General features: G+C 43.4%; 1 protein-coding gene across 4 annotated transcripts in view; it reads right to left on the bottom strand.

Annotated features, from left to right (window-relative positions):
• The window catches only part of WDR7 (WD repeat domain 7), a 206361-nt gene that overhangs the window by 41577 nt on the left and 147750 nt on the right, over positions 1-17034 (bottom strand). For all 4 annotated transcript variants that reach the window (XM_060280352.1, XM_060280350.1, XM_060280351.1 and 1 more), the window contains 3 exons: positions 11365-11482; positions 7835-7984; positions 5951-6033 (listed from right to left, as the gene is read on the bottom strand). In XM_060280352.1, coding sequence (XP_060136335.1) covers positions 5951-6033; positions 7835-7984; positions 11365-11482 — 351 coding nt within the window. The remainder of the gene's footprint in view (positions 1-5950; positions 6034-7834; positions 7985-11364; positions 11483-17034) is intronic.

Raw genomic sequence — 17034 nt, forward strand, 5'->3', positions numbered from 1 at the left:
CCAAGATTCCTAGATCCTTTTCACATGTACTGCTCTCAAGCCAGGTGTCTCCCATCCTGTATTTGTGCCTTTCATGCTTTTGTGCCTTTCATGCTTTTGTTGCCTGTAGGAGATGAAGTTGGGCAGCCTGACCGAACTCAGGTATTGGATCCTGGAGACCTGATCTGAAAGATTCAAGCAATAAGGACTGGGCATATAGTGGAAACCTGAAGCACACCTTCTGTTACGTTTGATTCGCTGTGACCTGAGGCTGAATGGACAGCCTTTTTCACGATGACCTTTAGGTCAGAATTCCTGGTGTTTCCCCTCCCCTCTCTGGCTTCCTCTCTGTCACCATGGGCATTCCCAATCCCCTCACTTCAGTTTCCTGGGAAATGACTTTCTCTCTTCATTGAGTTGCATTTTGTTTCCTGTTTCCTCTCCATCTACAGTGGTGCCTCGCTAGACGAATTTAATTTGTTCCATGGGTCTATTCTTATAACGAAAAATTCATCTAGCGAATCCCATAGGAATGCATTGATTTTTTTAAAAAAATGCCCATAGGAACGCATTAATTGAATTTCAATGCATTCCTATGGGAAACCGCGATTCACTAGACGAATTTTTCGTAAAACGATTTCGTCTAGTGAGGCAACCTCTGCTAGAAAAATCCTTTCTTTAAGCGAAAATTTCATCTTACAGGGCGTTCGTTAAGCGAGGCACCACTGTACCTCCCCTTCCCTGCCCCAAAACAACTACAGCGCTTGTATTTTTATTTAGTTAATATACAAAGCATTTATAAGCCACTTTTTTTAAAAAATAAATAAATCTCTAAGCGGTGTACAATATAAAAACAATGTCATCAAAACAAAACAAAACGCAACATAAAACCAATGCAACAGTCAAAATAAAAAAACATATGGAACAAATAAACAACAGGAAACTGGGGGCTTCAGACACATAAATCAAGGTCAGAGCTCAGGGAAAGTCTGGACAAACCAAAGATGTACTAAAACAAACACCTCCACTGATACTCCATCAGTATTGTTACCATTCATTTCAACGATTCTTCAGCAGTAGCTCCTCATTGAATTTTAATCCCAAATGCCAAACAACTCTACAGTTCAGTGATACCGATCCTTTTAAAGAGAGGCACATAATAATGATTGTACTGAAGATCTTGCTGAATTAAGGCCTAAACAAGAGGAGGCCTTGCTATTCCTAACATTTTCAAAATGTCAAAAACTACATTACCCTATGCCTAACACAATTTCTACTACTATTCTATTGTTTCAGCTTGCAGGATCCCTGTCTGGCATTTTAATGGCCCATACGGTAGTCAGAATACAAGATTAGCCAAAATATCAGAAGATATCGGTCTGAATAAAACACTGTCAATAGATACCGGATTTGACCCACAGAGTTCTGTGCAACAAATGGCTTAAGAAAGCTGATGAAGCTGCATAACCCTATATGATTTACGTTACAGATGAAATGGGACATCCCCACTGCTACTTATGGGAAAGCCAATGTGGATTACATTGGCTGACTGTCCTCTTGATGCACACTGCAATCCAGAAGCGCAGTTAGATAATGATAGCAATTAATATGAAATATGAGGCTCACCACCACTGAAGCATACATATAGGAGTTACAAAAACAGAGTGTAAATGTAGATGCTCCAAATCAGGTCTGCAATGTGCAGACTTTTAAAACTGTAAGGTGTAGGCCACAGTTTTAGCAAAGCGCCTAATTTATGCTTGCTAAAATGAGATGCTCGCCCTTATTAAGATCCAGGAATTGAGCTTCCTTGAGTTTAAACTAATTTACTTCTCAATGCGGCTGAACTGTTTTGCAATTTAACTATTTTTGCTTTGATCTGCAAAGGATGCTCCAGGGCAGCCTTAGTTCTGGTAAACAATGTTGCACGGGAATCTTCATTGAACATGAAGTTGACCAGAAAAAAAGGCAAAGTCTAAAAGATTGTTAAAATTTCAAATAAAAGGAGGGGAGAAGATTAGTCCGCAAACCAGTAATTTCTTTGGGTGTGCAGGGTGGGGGTTGGGGAGGGCTACTTGGAAGGGAAGGTGGGTGGTGTCCCTTCCAAGTAGCCCCACCCCACCCCACCCCACAACTACTTCTCCAACAGTTTGCCATCCTCCAAGGCCAACTTGTAATAGAAGAATGGAAGAGGAAAGGCAAATTGTCAGGGTGGCCACAAATATTTGTTGATTTAATCTGTGAGTTCTAATATAACAGACGGATCTAATAAATCTGCACGTGAGAGTACTGCTGAATTGATCAAAGCATTTTCTCTTTGTTTCTGGATTTTGTACATGGGTGACATTAGGCATCACTGTATAAGTGACATTTCCTCCATGCACGAAGGAACACCTTTTCTAAGCCAGTACTTTGGATCCAGCAGCTGTGCTGAAGGCGGGAGGGTTTACTGGAATTGGATGAACCCTTTTTGGCTTCACTCAGGCCCAGGAAGTGGATCACAGCTTGCCTGCCTATTTGGCCAATGGCTGGCATGCTGTGATGCCCGCCCCGCCCCTTCGCTTAAAGAAGGTAGATTTCCAGGGGGCGCTGAAAAGGGAGCAGTAGGCCAAATATGTTTGGGAACCTCTGGTCTAAAAGATGCTTACTGATTGATATGCAATAAAAAAAATCCTTCCAGTAGCACCTTAAAGACCAACTAAGTTTTAATTTTGGTATGAGCTTTCGTGTGCATGCACACTTCATCAGATACACTGAAACAGAAGAAGCCAGACCCTTATGTATATTCAGAGGGTGGGGGTGATGGGAATGGGTGATGGGCTGATAGGAGTGGTAAACCTGTAGATGACTGTTAACGACTGTTAATGACTGCAATTGGTCTTGTGGGGGGTGGAAGCAAGGGCTGAGGTGCTAAGGAAAGCTTGATCATGTATAATGAGATAAGAATCCTATGTCTCTTTTCATTCCAGGTGGCTCCATGGTTTTAAGCTTGCTAATGAGTTGCAATTCAGCAACTTCTCTTTCCAGTATGTTTCTGAAATTTTTCTGTAATAAAACAGCTGCTTTGAGATCTTGTATAGAATGTCCTGGGAGACTGAAGTGTTCTACTGGTTTCTCTGTCTTGTGGTTCCTGATGTCAGATTTATGTCCATTTATCCTTTGGCGTAGTGATATGCTTTAGCTGTGGCAGGAACCATGTGTGATCTATGTTTCAACACAGGGATTGTCATGAGGGGTCTTCTCACAGAGAGAGGGGTCACAAGTAAGTGATGAGATTGGGCATGGCAGATGGGGAAGGGGAAGTCAGGGTCTGGGAGTAGAGGAGCATGTGACCACCAACCTACTTTGAACATGAGGACCATGATAGGTTCCCCCCGCCCACTCATGCTAACATGAAGACTATAGGTCAGTCCAGAACCATGGCCCACAACAGGCCATTGAGGCAGAAAGCAAAAAGGACAGTGGATCTTAACAACAAATCCCCTTGGAATGGCTTTTATTCTTATTGTATTGCCTCTAGTGTTCTTGCCTCCAGCGCCCCTCCCTTGCTGAAAAGAAGACAATGGAATCGTCATTAGTCTCCACACTTTACTTAGGAGACAGCTGTTATCATGGCTTATAATAACAAAAAATAACAGCTCAGCTGGAAAAAAATATGCCTTGATATTGTTCAAACTGACAGCACTATATGATCACAACAGGTATGCATTTGAACATTTAATCAGTATAGCAGGAAGATCATTATCATATTAAAATATTTAGTAAGAGGATCATGTCAAAAGTTTCCACTTGGATTGCTTCCAGAGTTACAAAGCAAAATCATATTTAAAAAAATCTCTCCTGGTCTGAAAGCTAATCTGTACTGTCATTAGCACAATGCTGTATCATTTTTATAGGAGCCATAATTACGTACAATAAGATATAATACATGCTATTTAACACAATTTAAAAGGTAATGTGTCTCTATTAAACATGCCTCCAGGATAGAGAGTTTTCTCACATTAATTCCAACTTGTCCTTGCCTTTGCATTTCAAGTATGTGATGTAGAACAGATTTTCAGTAGCGCACCCTATAAGAATTGCCGTTCCTTTTTTTGCTTTCACAGCGTGCTACACTGAAATCACTACCTGTGCTATTTTATTTAACAGATCTATAACCCACTTTGAAAATTAAAAAATCTTCCCAAAAGCAGCTTAGAAAATCTGCATTAAAATACAGACAATATTAGCCTAATCATCTGCTCGAAAATACTGCTCAAAAGCTAGCACTGTCATGAGAACCCAGCATTGCCTAAATATTGCTGCATGCCACCCCAATCTGACTGGTGTGAGAGGTTCCAGGCGCTTACCCAGGGTTCGTGTTTCCTTTTCGAATGATGGACAGTGGAGACTGTGGTGTCTTCATGATATATGGTTTATTTACACATATATACCGGTACAACCTGAGCCTATGATGGAGGGATCCACAGCATTAACGCCCCAAGAGGGTCCTGTTCCCCCATAGCCACAGCCTTGGATTAAAACAAAAATCAAACACTGCTGTGTCTCTCAGTCTTTCCAGCTTGCTGCTTTGCTTCTAGCTCACATCAGTCCAACCTCTCTTCTCAACTCTGCCTTTTTCTTCTTCTAACTACCTGCTAGTTGAGGGAGGCCCACCCATTTGCTGGCTCGTACTTCCTTTGCTCTCCTTAATGGCCCACCACTTCACCAGGAAGGTATCTTGGCTATTCCAGGAAGTGACAGGGCCTTTTGAAACTAGCAAGGGATAAGGCCTGCCTGATTCTTCCTGCAATTGAGATCCATAACTGAGGGACCACAGCTTGAAAGACTGTACTCTATGGGCCCAACAGCCTGATAGTCTTAGCAAATGGGCACCTATCAAAACCTCTAAAGCAGATCTTCAGGAGCAATAGAACTTTAACACAGCATGGTCCTTACAATTGGATCTTCACATCAACTCTGGTTGGGCAGCAAACCTGCCATGGGCCCTATGGAGATCATAGCATGGGGAGGTGCAGGCTGTATGGCCATGTATCGATGTCTCTTGTGGATGCAATCTTGAAGCCATTGCTTTTCTCTACTGCTGGAGCTGTTTTTCTTGAATGTTTTCTACCCTGGAGATGCCAGAGTGAAGACAGGAAAACCTGCTCTCTTTTCCTGCACTCACTCCAATCTGGATTATGCCATGTGGATGGAGGGCGTAATAGCCACTGCTACCCAAACCATAAGAACAGGTAGTAGAAAAAGGAGGGCATGGTTTTCTGAAACGATCCTTCACCATGCCCAAAAGTTGTTGGGAATCTGATGTGAGATACCCACTCAGGGGAAGTTTCCCCCAGTTCCAGTCACCACAGAGAGCTCAGTTTAAGGTCCAAAATAGTTGACTGCTGCAGAAGATAAGACTTCAGTAATACCATTCTGGATGTGGATACAGCTTGTAGGCTTTGCAGATACAGACACACACATATATACAAGAACAAAGTATTTCTGCTGCTCCAGCAGTTCCAAGATGTAACACAGACTTCAATTCACTTCACAAGACTCACTGACTGACTAATGAACTCACATGCCTTAATCACTTATATCGATGGCACTAGGCTGTTTCCATAGCAACTGGCTTGGCTGACCATGCACCTGTTGGCTTATCTCAGACACGGAGTGATTTGAGCCCACGAAGGAAACTAACACCTTCCTCCGAGTCCCATTCCTCCAACAAAAGTTGGCACATCTATGAGCTATTCCAAAGAACTTTCAAATTAGTCCTGACCATGAGCTTCTGTCCATAATTTTGGTTTAGATAGGGGTCAATGTAAATTAATCCAAACCCTGTAAGTAACTTTCCTAGGTCAGACTATTCATTTGCCTAATGCCAATAAATTATAATAACAGGAAGGGATAGAACGCATAGCAGCTGCAAAATCTGCTCATCACCAGTCTCTGTGTCCACATGTTTTTCAATTTGTGACCCTACCTGCAGATAGCTGGAAAGCACTCTTGAAGTCCCTTTTTCTTGACCAATGAACCTTCCAGACAATACATGATGATGTCCATAACCTATAAGTAAATTTTAAAACAAATGTTAAGTATACAAAAAAAATTAAAATTGTAAGAATTTGTAATACTAGGCCTAAGAAGGATCAATTGACAAACCGGAATGTGTGCAGAGGTGGATGACCAAGATGATTAGGGGTCTGGAAACCAAGCCTTATGAGGAATGGTTGAGGGAGTTGGGGTTGTTTAGCCTGGAGAAGAAACTGAGAGGAGGTATGATGGGTGTCTTCAACTATCTCACATAAAATATGGAGCAAGCTTGTTTTCTGCTGCTTCAGAGGGCATGACTTGAACCAATGGATTCAAATAACAAGATAAAGGGATTCCAACTTTTTAAAAGGAGCTCAGCTCGACCCCACTACCCACAACACTAGAAAGGGCTGGTCTGGTTGGCAGGATGGCCCCTTTCCTCTTTGGAGAGATAATCTGAAGAAAGGCTTCCGCCTGCACAGCTAGCGGGAGTCGCCAACCCAAGCACCATAAATGCCCCCAGGAATCTCTGCAGAACAAGAAAATCCCCCAAACCAAAAATACACCAGCACATTTTGAAACATCTTTAGAACTAGGAATACCACCCCTCTTCAGTCTCCCTCTTGTGAAGGCAGTCTCTGCCTTACGCAATAATACAAAACCTACTACTCATTCAGCGTCACTCATTCCACTCTACTGCCACACCTCCACCCAATCACTCCAACATCTCCCACTCAGTCACCAACTACTATAACCAGTCACTCCTTCCACTCAACAAAAATGAGCTACAAAGCCCGCTTTAGCTGCCACCTTCCACATGCCCCACTGCATAACCTTTGTGTGGCCTGAGTTCATTGATTATCTTCATCTACTTTCCCCTCTTCTCTACCATCTCTGCTTTCTGCCATCTCCCCTTTTCTTGAGTTGATTCTACTCTGGACACCCCTTGCCATCTTCTGAACTAGTTCATGAAGTGTATGCAAAATGACCTGCGTACATTGCTATGGGTAACACAAGGAGGCCAGGTTGAAGAAGCCTCCAGGAAATGACTTGTCCCTCCTGTCTAGCTCACTATCTTGTTTTTCTGAAATGCTTGGGGGACAGTGGTGTGTGCTTCGTATCCAGCACTGTGATGACTGCCAAAGAAATGGGGCTTCTCCAGACTGATGCTAGTAGTACTGCAAGGTGAATGGGTTCACTGTGCTATAGCAGTAGTAACGACAAGTTATCAAGTGGAGTCTTCATGTGATAGGCATACAGTATACATTTGTTGTTGTTTAGTCGTTTAGTCGTGTCCGACTCTTCGTGACCCCATGGACCATAGCACGCCAGGCACTCCTGTCTTGCACTGCCTCCCGCAGTTTGGTCAAACTCATGTTCGTAGCTTCAAGAACACTGTCCAACCATCTTGTCCTCTGTCGTCCCCTTCTCCTAGTGCCCTCAATCTTTCCCAACATCAGGGTCTTTTCCAAGGATTCTTCTCTTCTCATGAGGTGGCCAAAGTATACATTAGGCCAGTATTTTGGCTGGGGCTTTCTGAATTTTTTGACTCAGTCTTTCCTAACCCCCACCCAGAGATTGAATCAGGGATCTTTTGAATGCAAGGCATCTTCTCTATCACCAACTACCTCCTCGAAGTGCTTTGCAAAGACTTCGATTAATTTTACCAGCTGGTGAGCCAATGAAAACGTACTTGTCTTTTCTTCTAAAAAAAAATAACCAGGTCAGACATAGGCACAGATGCCTTCAGCACCTTGAAAGGCCTGCACAAATGTCACGATCATTGAACTGCCCAACAAGAAACACAAACATGGCTCATAAAAGATGGCCTTACCTCTACTAGGAGATCCACAACATCCATAGGCATTTTTTCAATAAGTATTTCAATAACTCTCAGAATTTCTCCTTTGGCCCGAGCCAACGTACTGGTATGAACATTCTGCTGAGATTGAGTATTTGCTTGGAGAGCAGTGTGCCTGTGCACCTGTAAAAAAACAGTAGGATTGTTAGGGATGCTCACATTCAAATTTTTCCCTGGATTTTTGGCTTCCACATTGCTGGTCCTTGTGTGCTAAGGGGCACACAATGTCTTCCCTTATTGATATCCATCCTTGGCCCTGCCTCCTACTCACAGGACATTTGCTGAAGCCTTCAGTTTGTCTCTTTCTTACAGGTTAAAGGTAAAGGGTAAAGGGACCCCTGACCATTAGGTCCAGTCGTGGATGACTCTGGGGTTGCGGCGCTCATCTCGCTTTACTGGCCAAGGGAGCCGGCGTACAGCTTCCAGGTAATGTGGCCAGCATGACTAAGCGGTACCTGTTTATCTACTTGCACTTTGACGTGCTTTCGAACTGCTAGGTTGGCAGGAGCTGGGACCGAGCAACGGGAGCTCACCCCGTCGCGGGGATTGGAACTGCTGACCTTCTGATCGGCAAGACCTAGGCTCTGGGGTTTAGACCACGGTGCCACCCGCATCCCTCTCTTACAGGTTAGCAAGGCATAGATCTAAAACACCACGCAAAAAGAAATCTCAGTCGGATTGCATGTACTGTAATTCAGTGAATCCCCACATGCACTAAGGACTGTTGGTAGCTGGGGAACAGGGAAACGATCTAGAAGCTGTGGCAAACACAGTATTCTCTAATTCAGTAACTATATATCTCTCTATAAAATTTCCTGAATTAAAATGGGAGGCAGGTGGAACAGAACGTAGGACAGAGTCATCCCACTGAACACTAATGAAACAGAATGGGGATGGAGAACATCTGCTCATATTTGTAGATTATATGTATTATCTCTATGAAACTCAAGCAATTAATACATTTAACCCTTTCCATTGGATTCTCACTTTATTTCCTGGCAATAAAGTCACAGCAATGTTTACCAGCATAGGGCTTAACAGATTTTCTTTCTTAAAGAAACAAGTAATAGAAAAGCTCTAATTGGTAGTGATTATTTCTCCTAACTGCTCGTAATTAGTATCAGTGGGTTCTATCTTATGACTTCCTCTTTTGCAAAGTACATGGGGTGAATGAGGATGTTCACCATGCTAACAGTTCTTACTCTGGATAAACTGATCAGGAATAAGTCTCATGCTTGGTGCATAATTGGCAACCAGGTCAAAATCACAGCTCGCAACTCAGGATGAATTCTCAAGCTGAGTATGGATTAGTAAATACCATACTTTTCCATGTATAAGACTACCCCCCCTTTTTTTACTGTAAAATAATGTTCAAAAAGGCAGAGACATCACCTTGCCGACAAAGGTCTGTATACAGGTAGGTAGCCGTGTTGGTCTGGATCGAAGTAAAATAAAAAAAATTCCTTCAGTAGCACCTTAAAGACCAACTAAGTTTTTATTTTGGTATGAGCTTTCGTGTGCATGCACACTTCTTCAGATACAGTGAAATGGAAGTTTCCAGGCACTTATGTAGAGAAGGGGTGGGGAGGGGTGGGGATGGGGAGGGGGGATCACTCAGAAGGGTGGTGGAAATGGGTGATTGACTGTATAGTTAAAGCTATGGTTTTCCCAGTATGGGAAGTGAGAGCTGGACCATAAAGAAGGCTGATCACCAAAGAATTGATGCTTTTGAATTATGGTGCTGGAAGAGACTCTTGAGAGTCCCATGGACTGCAAGAAGATCAAACCTACCCATTCTTAAGGAAATCAGCCCTGAGTGCTCACTGGAAGGACAGATCCTGAAGCTGAGGCTCCAATACTTTGGCCACCTCATGAGAAGAGAAGACTCTGATGTTGGGAAAGATGGAGGGCACAAGGAGAAGGGGACGACAAAGGACGAGATGATTGGACAGGGTTCTCGAAGCTACCAACATGAGTCTGACTAAACTGCAGGAGGCAGTGGAAGACAGGAGTGCCTGACGTGCTCTAGTCCATGGGGTCACGAAGAGTCGGACACGACTAAACGACTAAACAGCAACAAAATGTTCAAAATCAGGGCTTGTCCTATACACGGATAGTGCAGAGGGGGGACGGGTGATTGGTTGCAGCCACGAGCAGGAGGTTGTCAGCGGCGATTGGGTGGGTGATTGGTGACTGTGTCAAGGGCTGCTTTGGATTGGCTGCTACTTCATTCAGTGGACTGGTGATTGGTGGCTGTGGCAAGGTCTGCTGTGGATTGGCTTCCGCTGCATCAATTGTGCTTGCGCTCACCAACTGTTGGTGGCTATCGGGCAGACGCTTTGTTAGTCTGGTGAGCTCAACAACTCTGGGCAACCCTCCCCGCAAAAAGCTCAACAACTCCGGGCCATCTCCCCCATTTTCTCAATTTGGAGTCCCCCCAAATAGGGGGTGTCTTATGCATGGGGGCGTCTTATAGACAGAAAAATACAGGACAAGCTTTCTCGCACAGACTGAGAATATATGCAGAGGGACAATGAGCGATGGAGTGGCAAATGCCATGGGGAAGGCAGTGTGCTGGGAAGGAGAGCTTATCCCTTCACTCCCAATAGGGACGTTCCTTCTTTTTTTATTGAAAGTTTTCAACACAAAATACAGTAAAAGTCAAACTAGTCTAAAAAACAAAGAATAACAAAAAACCAAAATAAGGCGAAAGGAAAATCAAGAAATAGAGAGACAGAAAGGAAAAAGAAGAAAAAGAATATAGACAAAGGCCCTTCATCCCTTTTATATCATATCCTTCATCCATACTCAGAAAGGTAGACCCTCCCAGCTCCCATCTGGGAGCCTGTTTCTTCTTAATAGGGCCTTGCATTCTAAGGCTCTGGCCCATGCAAGGGATGGCAGGGGGCTCCCCATTCTAATTGCAGTGCGGGGCTAAGGCATCTTCTCCCCTGCATGGTGCCTTGCAAGTAAAAAATGCCTCTCCCCACATATCCACCAGTATATGTGCAGGGTGAGGGGTGGGGAAACTGCATGCTGTGTACTAAGCAAATGTCTAGTTTGGCTCTAAGTCCCAGTGCAGTGTTACAAAGGAATGATTAAATATATGACAGTGTTCTGTGTCTGAGTACAGTTGACAATATTGTCATCAGCTCGGAGCCCGAGGCCCAAATAAATATATACATGAAATTACTCTGCAGATTACTTTATGGATTCAGAGCCTGACTGAAGCACTATCTGGTTGTTCTCCACCCCTCTTTATACACATATATAATGTGTGTATCCAAAACACACACACACACACACACACACACACACACACACACAACCTCGTGTACATATTGCACATGTATGCTGGGGCACACAAGAAAATATACAAAAAAAATAAAAAAGATATATATATACATATATGAATCCCCAGATGTTTCTTGTTGTTAAACAAGGAAGCGATTGTTCCTTCTGAAGTGGAGCACAGCAAGCCCTGGAAAAGTTCTTTTGCTCACCTCCTTGGCAATAGTTGTAATGAAGGCGGGTGGTCTGGCCGTGGCAATGAGCGAGAGAGCGTGTCGTGCAGAGCGGGCGGAGTCAGCTGCTGGACTCAGAGGCAGCCCCATTGTGATGCTAATCAGAGATCAGACAAAGAGAGAAGGGAGGGGGGAAAGAGGAAGAAAAGAAGCATTAGAAATATAGAGTGAAAAGATTAGACACAGCTTATAATGTCAGTTCAAGGTCAACGGGAGCACTCAAACAGTTAGAATATAATGGACTCCCAACAATGAGGAGTGATTAGGAGTCAGGGTGTTCTAGCATCTAATACAAAATCAAATAATTAACCGTGAAGATTGAAAACAGTATGTGCATCTGTCCAAAGTGTTAAAAAGGCCTTGTTAACAAATTATCTAGCCATAGTACTGAATACATATCAAGAACCCGGGCCAACACAAAATGTACAGTGTCATGCAAAAGAACTGTACAGTTTTATTTCTTGGCAAAGGTTTTAGAGGCAATACGCACATCAGTCTGCAACGATTACTATTGCAATCAGCCAAGTACAGTTGGTGTCTCTTTCTCTCTCCCCACCCCCCCGCCCCGTCCTATCCCGGCTGACAGGGCAAAAGAGCCCTGGAAATACTGACTTCATTTCCATTTGGGCTTGCTGCATTAAGTCAGCTTCTTCCCAACTTTAGCCATTCCAAAAGCAGACCAGCCACCACCAAAAATATGGTGTTCAGGGTGTGGAGTTTCTTACATTGCTCTGGGCAATATTCATTTGAACACGAAATATCTGGTTGTTTATTGCCAACAACACCACCACTGACTTTAGGATACTGGAAAGCACATGGATTAGTATGCTATGGTGGACAACCAGTAAGCAGCCAGTGAACAACCAGTAATTTATAACAGCAGGAAAACTTCAAATTTAGGTTGTTTTTGTTGGCCAACAACCGTGAAAAGATCCTTCCTGCTTGTCTCACTGTGGGGCATTTGTAAGAACCTCAACTGGGCTTGATGTATGGCTAATTCCTAGACATTTGAAAAGATAGTTAATGGGTGTAGTAACCTGGAGAGCCAGCTTTGAGAAAGGCATTTGGAACAGTTAAAGTAAGGATCAGCTTTCTTTATCCTCAGTATAGCACTTACAATATTTCTCAACCTAAATCAACGTGGAGTAGAGAGCAGTGTAGAGGGCACAGGAGCCAACTCCTAGGAGATGTGGGGACTTAGGCCCCCACAGTAAAATATTTGAGGAGGCTGGGCCTCCACAAAGTTGATAGACATTCCCATTCAAATGGTATGTGTGCACTGCATCATGTGAACGATTATGTGGGGTGGGCCCTCACAATATTTTATTCAAGTTGGCACCCCTGACAGAGAGAGAGAGAAAAAAGACAAACCTAAGTCAATTGTGGTTTGATATATGGTACTTTGCAGTTTTAGTAGGCTCCCTTGTCAAGGGAGGAGATAATCCCCGTTTGGGAATTTCTGCTTTATCTATATAATATTTGTAAAACTACCTGGACTCCATTAAGTAACTAGCACTTTATTATCTACTGACAAGCAGATACTATGAAACAGGCCCAGTTAATGGTCTGGCCATCATGAGCGGGGCTCCGACTTGCATACACACTGCTTCCATTACGCCAATTTCCTCCCTCAGTTCCTGGTGTAAATAAACCACTGTGAGATGTCTGAATTGAGCAATGTCAGGTTTGCTCCAAACAGGAAGCAAAGGAAGAATTCAAAGTGTCAAGTTGTAAGGAGAACATGAGCAAATTCCAAAGCCTGATAATGCCGTCCAGTCCGTAGCTTGAAGACCAGGACAAGTCTTCAGCCTGGATTTCAGGCACGTATACTAATTCACGCACTAAAATTTCAGCTGACATTTGTAACTCTAAGTCACTGTAAGATCCTACTCATCTTCTTCTAATCATTTGCAGAGAGAACCTTTTTTGGTTAAGCTGAATTGCAAGGGCTCAGATCCGAGGAAGCAGGTTGCTATTTCCGCTGACTTCCCCCTCAATTTGCATCTGCCTGCAAACTTTTCCCCATCCACTTTCGCCACGCCATGCATAAGATTATAAACTTCTATCGTGTCGCCTCTTCCACACCTTCCATTTACACTAACAAGTCCCAAATGATGTAACCATTGATGCTCAGAATCAGTTTTGTGTTTATGTAGGCACTGAATACAGTAAGGATGATGGGCAGGAAAGAACCCTGTTCTATGAGCTAACATTCATTTGCAATGCCATTCAGCATAACACTGCTTACAGTTAAAAAAATTGGTGGCTGAGAATTCTGTTAGGTAACATGATGGAATGAAGAAAGAGAAGGAAACAAACTTCCCTCTCTATTTTTTTAAAGATGAGAAAAAGTCTAGAATGAAGACAGAATGAGAGTTGGAGCTCATTATATTTTTACATTTGGGAAAATGGGGTACAGAATCCCTGCACCTTCTCTTATCAGACTGGGTGACCTCAACACTTACCCATTTACCCAATTACAGGTAGGTAGCCGTGTTGGTCTGATGTAGTCAAAACAAAATAAAAAAAATCCTTCCAGTAGCACCTTAGAGACCAACTAAGTTTGTCATAGGTATGAGCTTTCGTGTGCATGCACACTTCTTCAGATACCATTTACCCAAGACCCTTTTACTGCCTCGGATCAAGCAGAATGAGCAAGCAGCATTTTTAATAGGGTTATCAACAATTCAAATATTTTCCTTTCAAATAATTCGCTGCACTTAAATGTATTTGCATGAATGAATAAATAAAAATACCCAAACCTTAACGTGGATGCCTTTTTGAGACGCTGAAGCATAAATCAAGTCACACATGGGTTTTTCTAGAAAGTCATCGAAATAATCTCAGAATCAAACAAAGGAGTTACCGGGCCACCAGTTGCAACTTACCTTCACAAATCAATCAACTTAAACTTTAGTGGATTAATCTGTTGATTGATGGCAACAGCTGTACTGAAAGCCATGGTGTACCCTTGGACATGGCACACATGTCTAAAGATTCACAGAAAATTGGAAGCTCCTCCCAGATCAATCCCCTACCCCAAGCCTCCTCCTATCTCTTTCTTCTGCACACACACACACACACCCCCTGCTGCCACGGGATAAACTTGCAAAATGTTGTACTTATAAGCCTTCTGAGTGCAGCCCTGGAAAGAGGCAGCTGTATTAAAAAGGAAGGTGACATGCAAAGTTCTAAGAATTTCTGTCCTAAGAAAGATCTGTATGTGTTTCTGCCAACAGCACTCTCCCTCCTCCTGTTGGGCAAAGCGTGGATTCCCCCCCCCCGAAAAGCAACAGGCTCCCTGTTAATTCATTAATGACACTCTGTAGTGTTAGTATGTGGCCAGAGATTAACCTCCTCCTATAGTTGGGCAGCTGGTCTGTCAGAGCAAGAAATGTGCATGAAGGAACAGGCACACTGCGCCAAGTCAGAAGACCAAAATAGAGGCAGATGCAAAGCTAAGATCAAGGAAGAGCCAGGCTGGTCCCAGTGCTTAATATTTCATTGAGGAGTTTACTCTTCCACATCATTAACAATACAAGGGGGGGGGGCTGCCTACCACTCCCATCTACACACAGATTGCTGTTATGCAAGAAGCCATATTTATAAAAAGCTATGGGTGTTACTGTTAAAAGAAATCTGTAGCATGAATATGATATTGATTGGGAAGGGCCAGGGCAAAAGCTTGGTGCAAGCAAAAGATCCCAGGTGCAGTTTTTTGAATCTCCAGTTATGAAGACCAGGCAGCAAGTATGAGAACCTTCTCTGCTGGAGACTCTGGAGAGCCACTTCTGGTTATGGTAGACTATAGTGGGCTGGATGGAGAAGTAGTAAAACGGCTCCCTATGTTTATATGATATTGCTACTGGTGTTAATGCTATGAAACTAGAATACTCAATTCCATAATATCTAACGGTTACAAAGATATTAGAATGCTTCACCATATAGAATAACTAAGAAAAGGGTGGTATTCAATGCGTTTGTTCCTTTAGCACAAGGATTTCCACTTGTGCAATGAAGCCACCCTTCTCACCATGAACCCTCCCCCAGATCTGTCCCAGAACAGATTTAAGGTGTGTAGGAAGAGGAGAAGGAAGGTCCATTGCACAGCCAAAACTCCCTGTGCTGAAGGAATGAATGAGTTAGCTGAATACTGAAGATTGATGAAGACAATGTTTCAGTTTAGATATTCAGAATATTCCCCTAACACGCATGCAACCCATTTTTTTTCTTTTGAAAGAGTAAACTTTTAACAGATCTGGAGTGAACTGGACCTAGCTTTAATTGTCAAGGCAATAGAGCAGAGCTTTCCAAACTGTGCGTCACGACACATCAGTGTGTCGGCTGCAGTGTGTAGATGTGTCGCGCGAACGCTCCCTGTGCTCCTCCTGGGTCTAGTTTAACCTCTGGTTTGAAAGTAAAACTGAATTACTGTGTCACGAAATGATGCATGTCTAAAAAGTGTGCCACCAACATGAAAAGTTCAGAAAGCTCTACTACTACAGAGCATGGGTGGCAAACCTGTGGCCCAACAGATGTTGCTGTACTACAACTCCTACCATCCCTGACCATGACCATTGGCTGTGTGAGCTGGGGCTGATGAGAGTTCGAGTCCAGCAATACCTGGAGGAACACAGGTTCCTCACACCTGCAACAGAGCATTTGGTCAGCTCGTGATTCAGATCCACAAGTGAGACACACCCTGATGTAAGAGAGATCACCCCAGTGATGCTAGCACCATTTAAAGAAAGGATTGTACAGAAAGAAATAAAAAACAGAGGAGAGCTGTCCAAATGCAAAAAATATAGCCAAAGTTCCTTTATCGTTGCAAAGAATACAGCAGGCACAATTTCTCAGCCCTTCAGGGTGAGCTGCTCCTGTCAAACTCTCTCTTTTGTACAACCATTATTTGTCTTTCAATGGAACATTTCCTAGCACTGAAAAAGCAAGATGGAAGATGGATAAATACAGGCCAAATAATTCAAATGTGTCCCATATTGTAGGCTTAGGTTGATGAGTTGCGAGTGGGTTGGTAACTTCTGCTAAGGAGTATAGCACATCATCCCTGACCACTGGTCCTGATAGCTAGGGATGATGGGAATTGTAGTCCCAAAACATCTGGAGGGCCGGACTTTGCCTATGCCTGCCCTAAATGGTTTGGAACCTGAATACCGAAAAGATCATCTCCCCCAATCTTCTTTGGCGATCACTCGTAGCCGAGTAAGATTGTCTTCCATAAACATGGTTTTAACAATGGGTCCATAGGTGACTGTGGAGGCCAATTGTGGATCCACACATCCTTCCACAGTGGGGACATTGGTTTCCGGGCAGGAGTTGATCACGGTGTGGGTTTGCCAAGCGTGCCTTCCTCTTAGCACGTTTCTCCCTCATGTCCTGAGATCGAGTTTCTTCAAAGCCCACGACACCTTTGGTAAAGGCTGTTCTCCAACTGGAGCGCTCGCAGGCCAGTGTTTCGCAGTTGTCAGTGCTTATACTACATTTTTAAAGATTTGCCTTGAGACAGTCTTTAAACCTCTTTTGTTGACCACCAGCATTACGCTTTCCATTTTTAAGTTCGGAATAGAGTAGTTGCTTTGGAAGACGATCATCAGGCATCCGCACAACATGACCAGTCCAACGAAGTTGATG

Source organism: Zootoca vivipara, chromosome 11 (genome assembly GCF_963506605.1).
Source record: "Zootoca vivipara chromosome 11, rZooViv1.1, whole genome shotgun sequence".
NCBI classification, from domain to species: domain Eukaryota; kingdom Metazoa; phylum Chordata; class Lepidosauria; order Squamata; family Lacertidae; genus Zootoca; species Zootoca vivipara.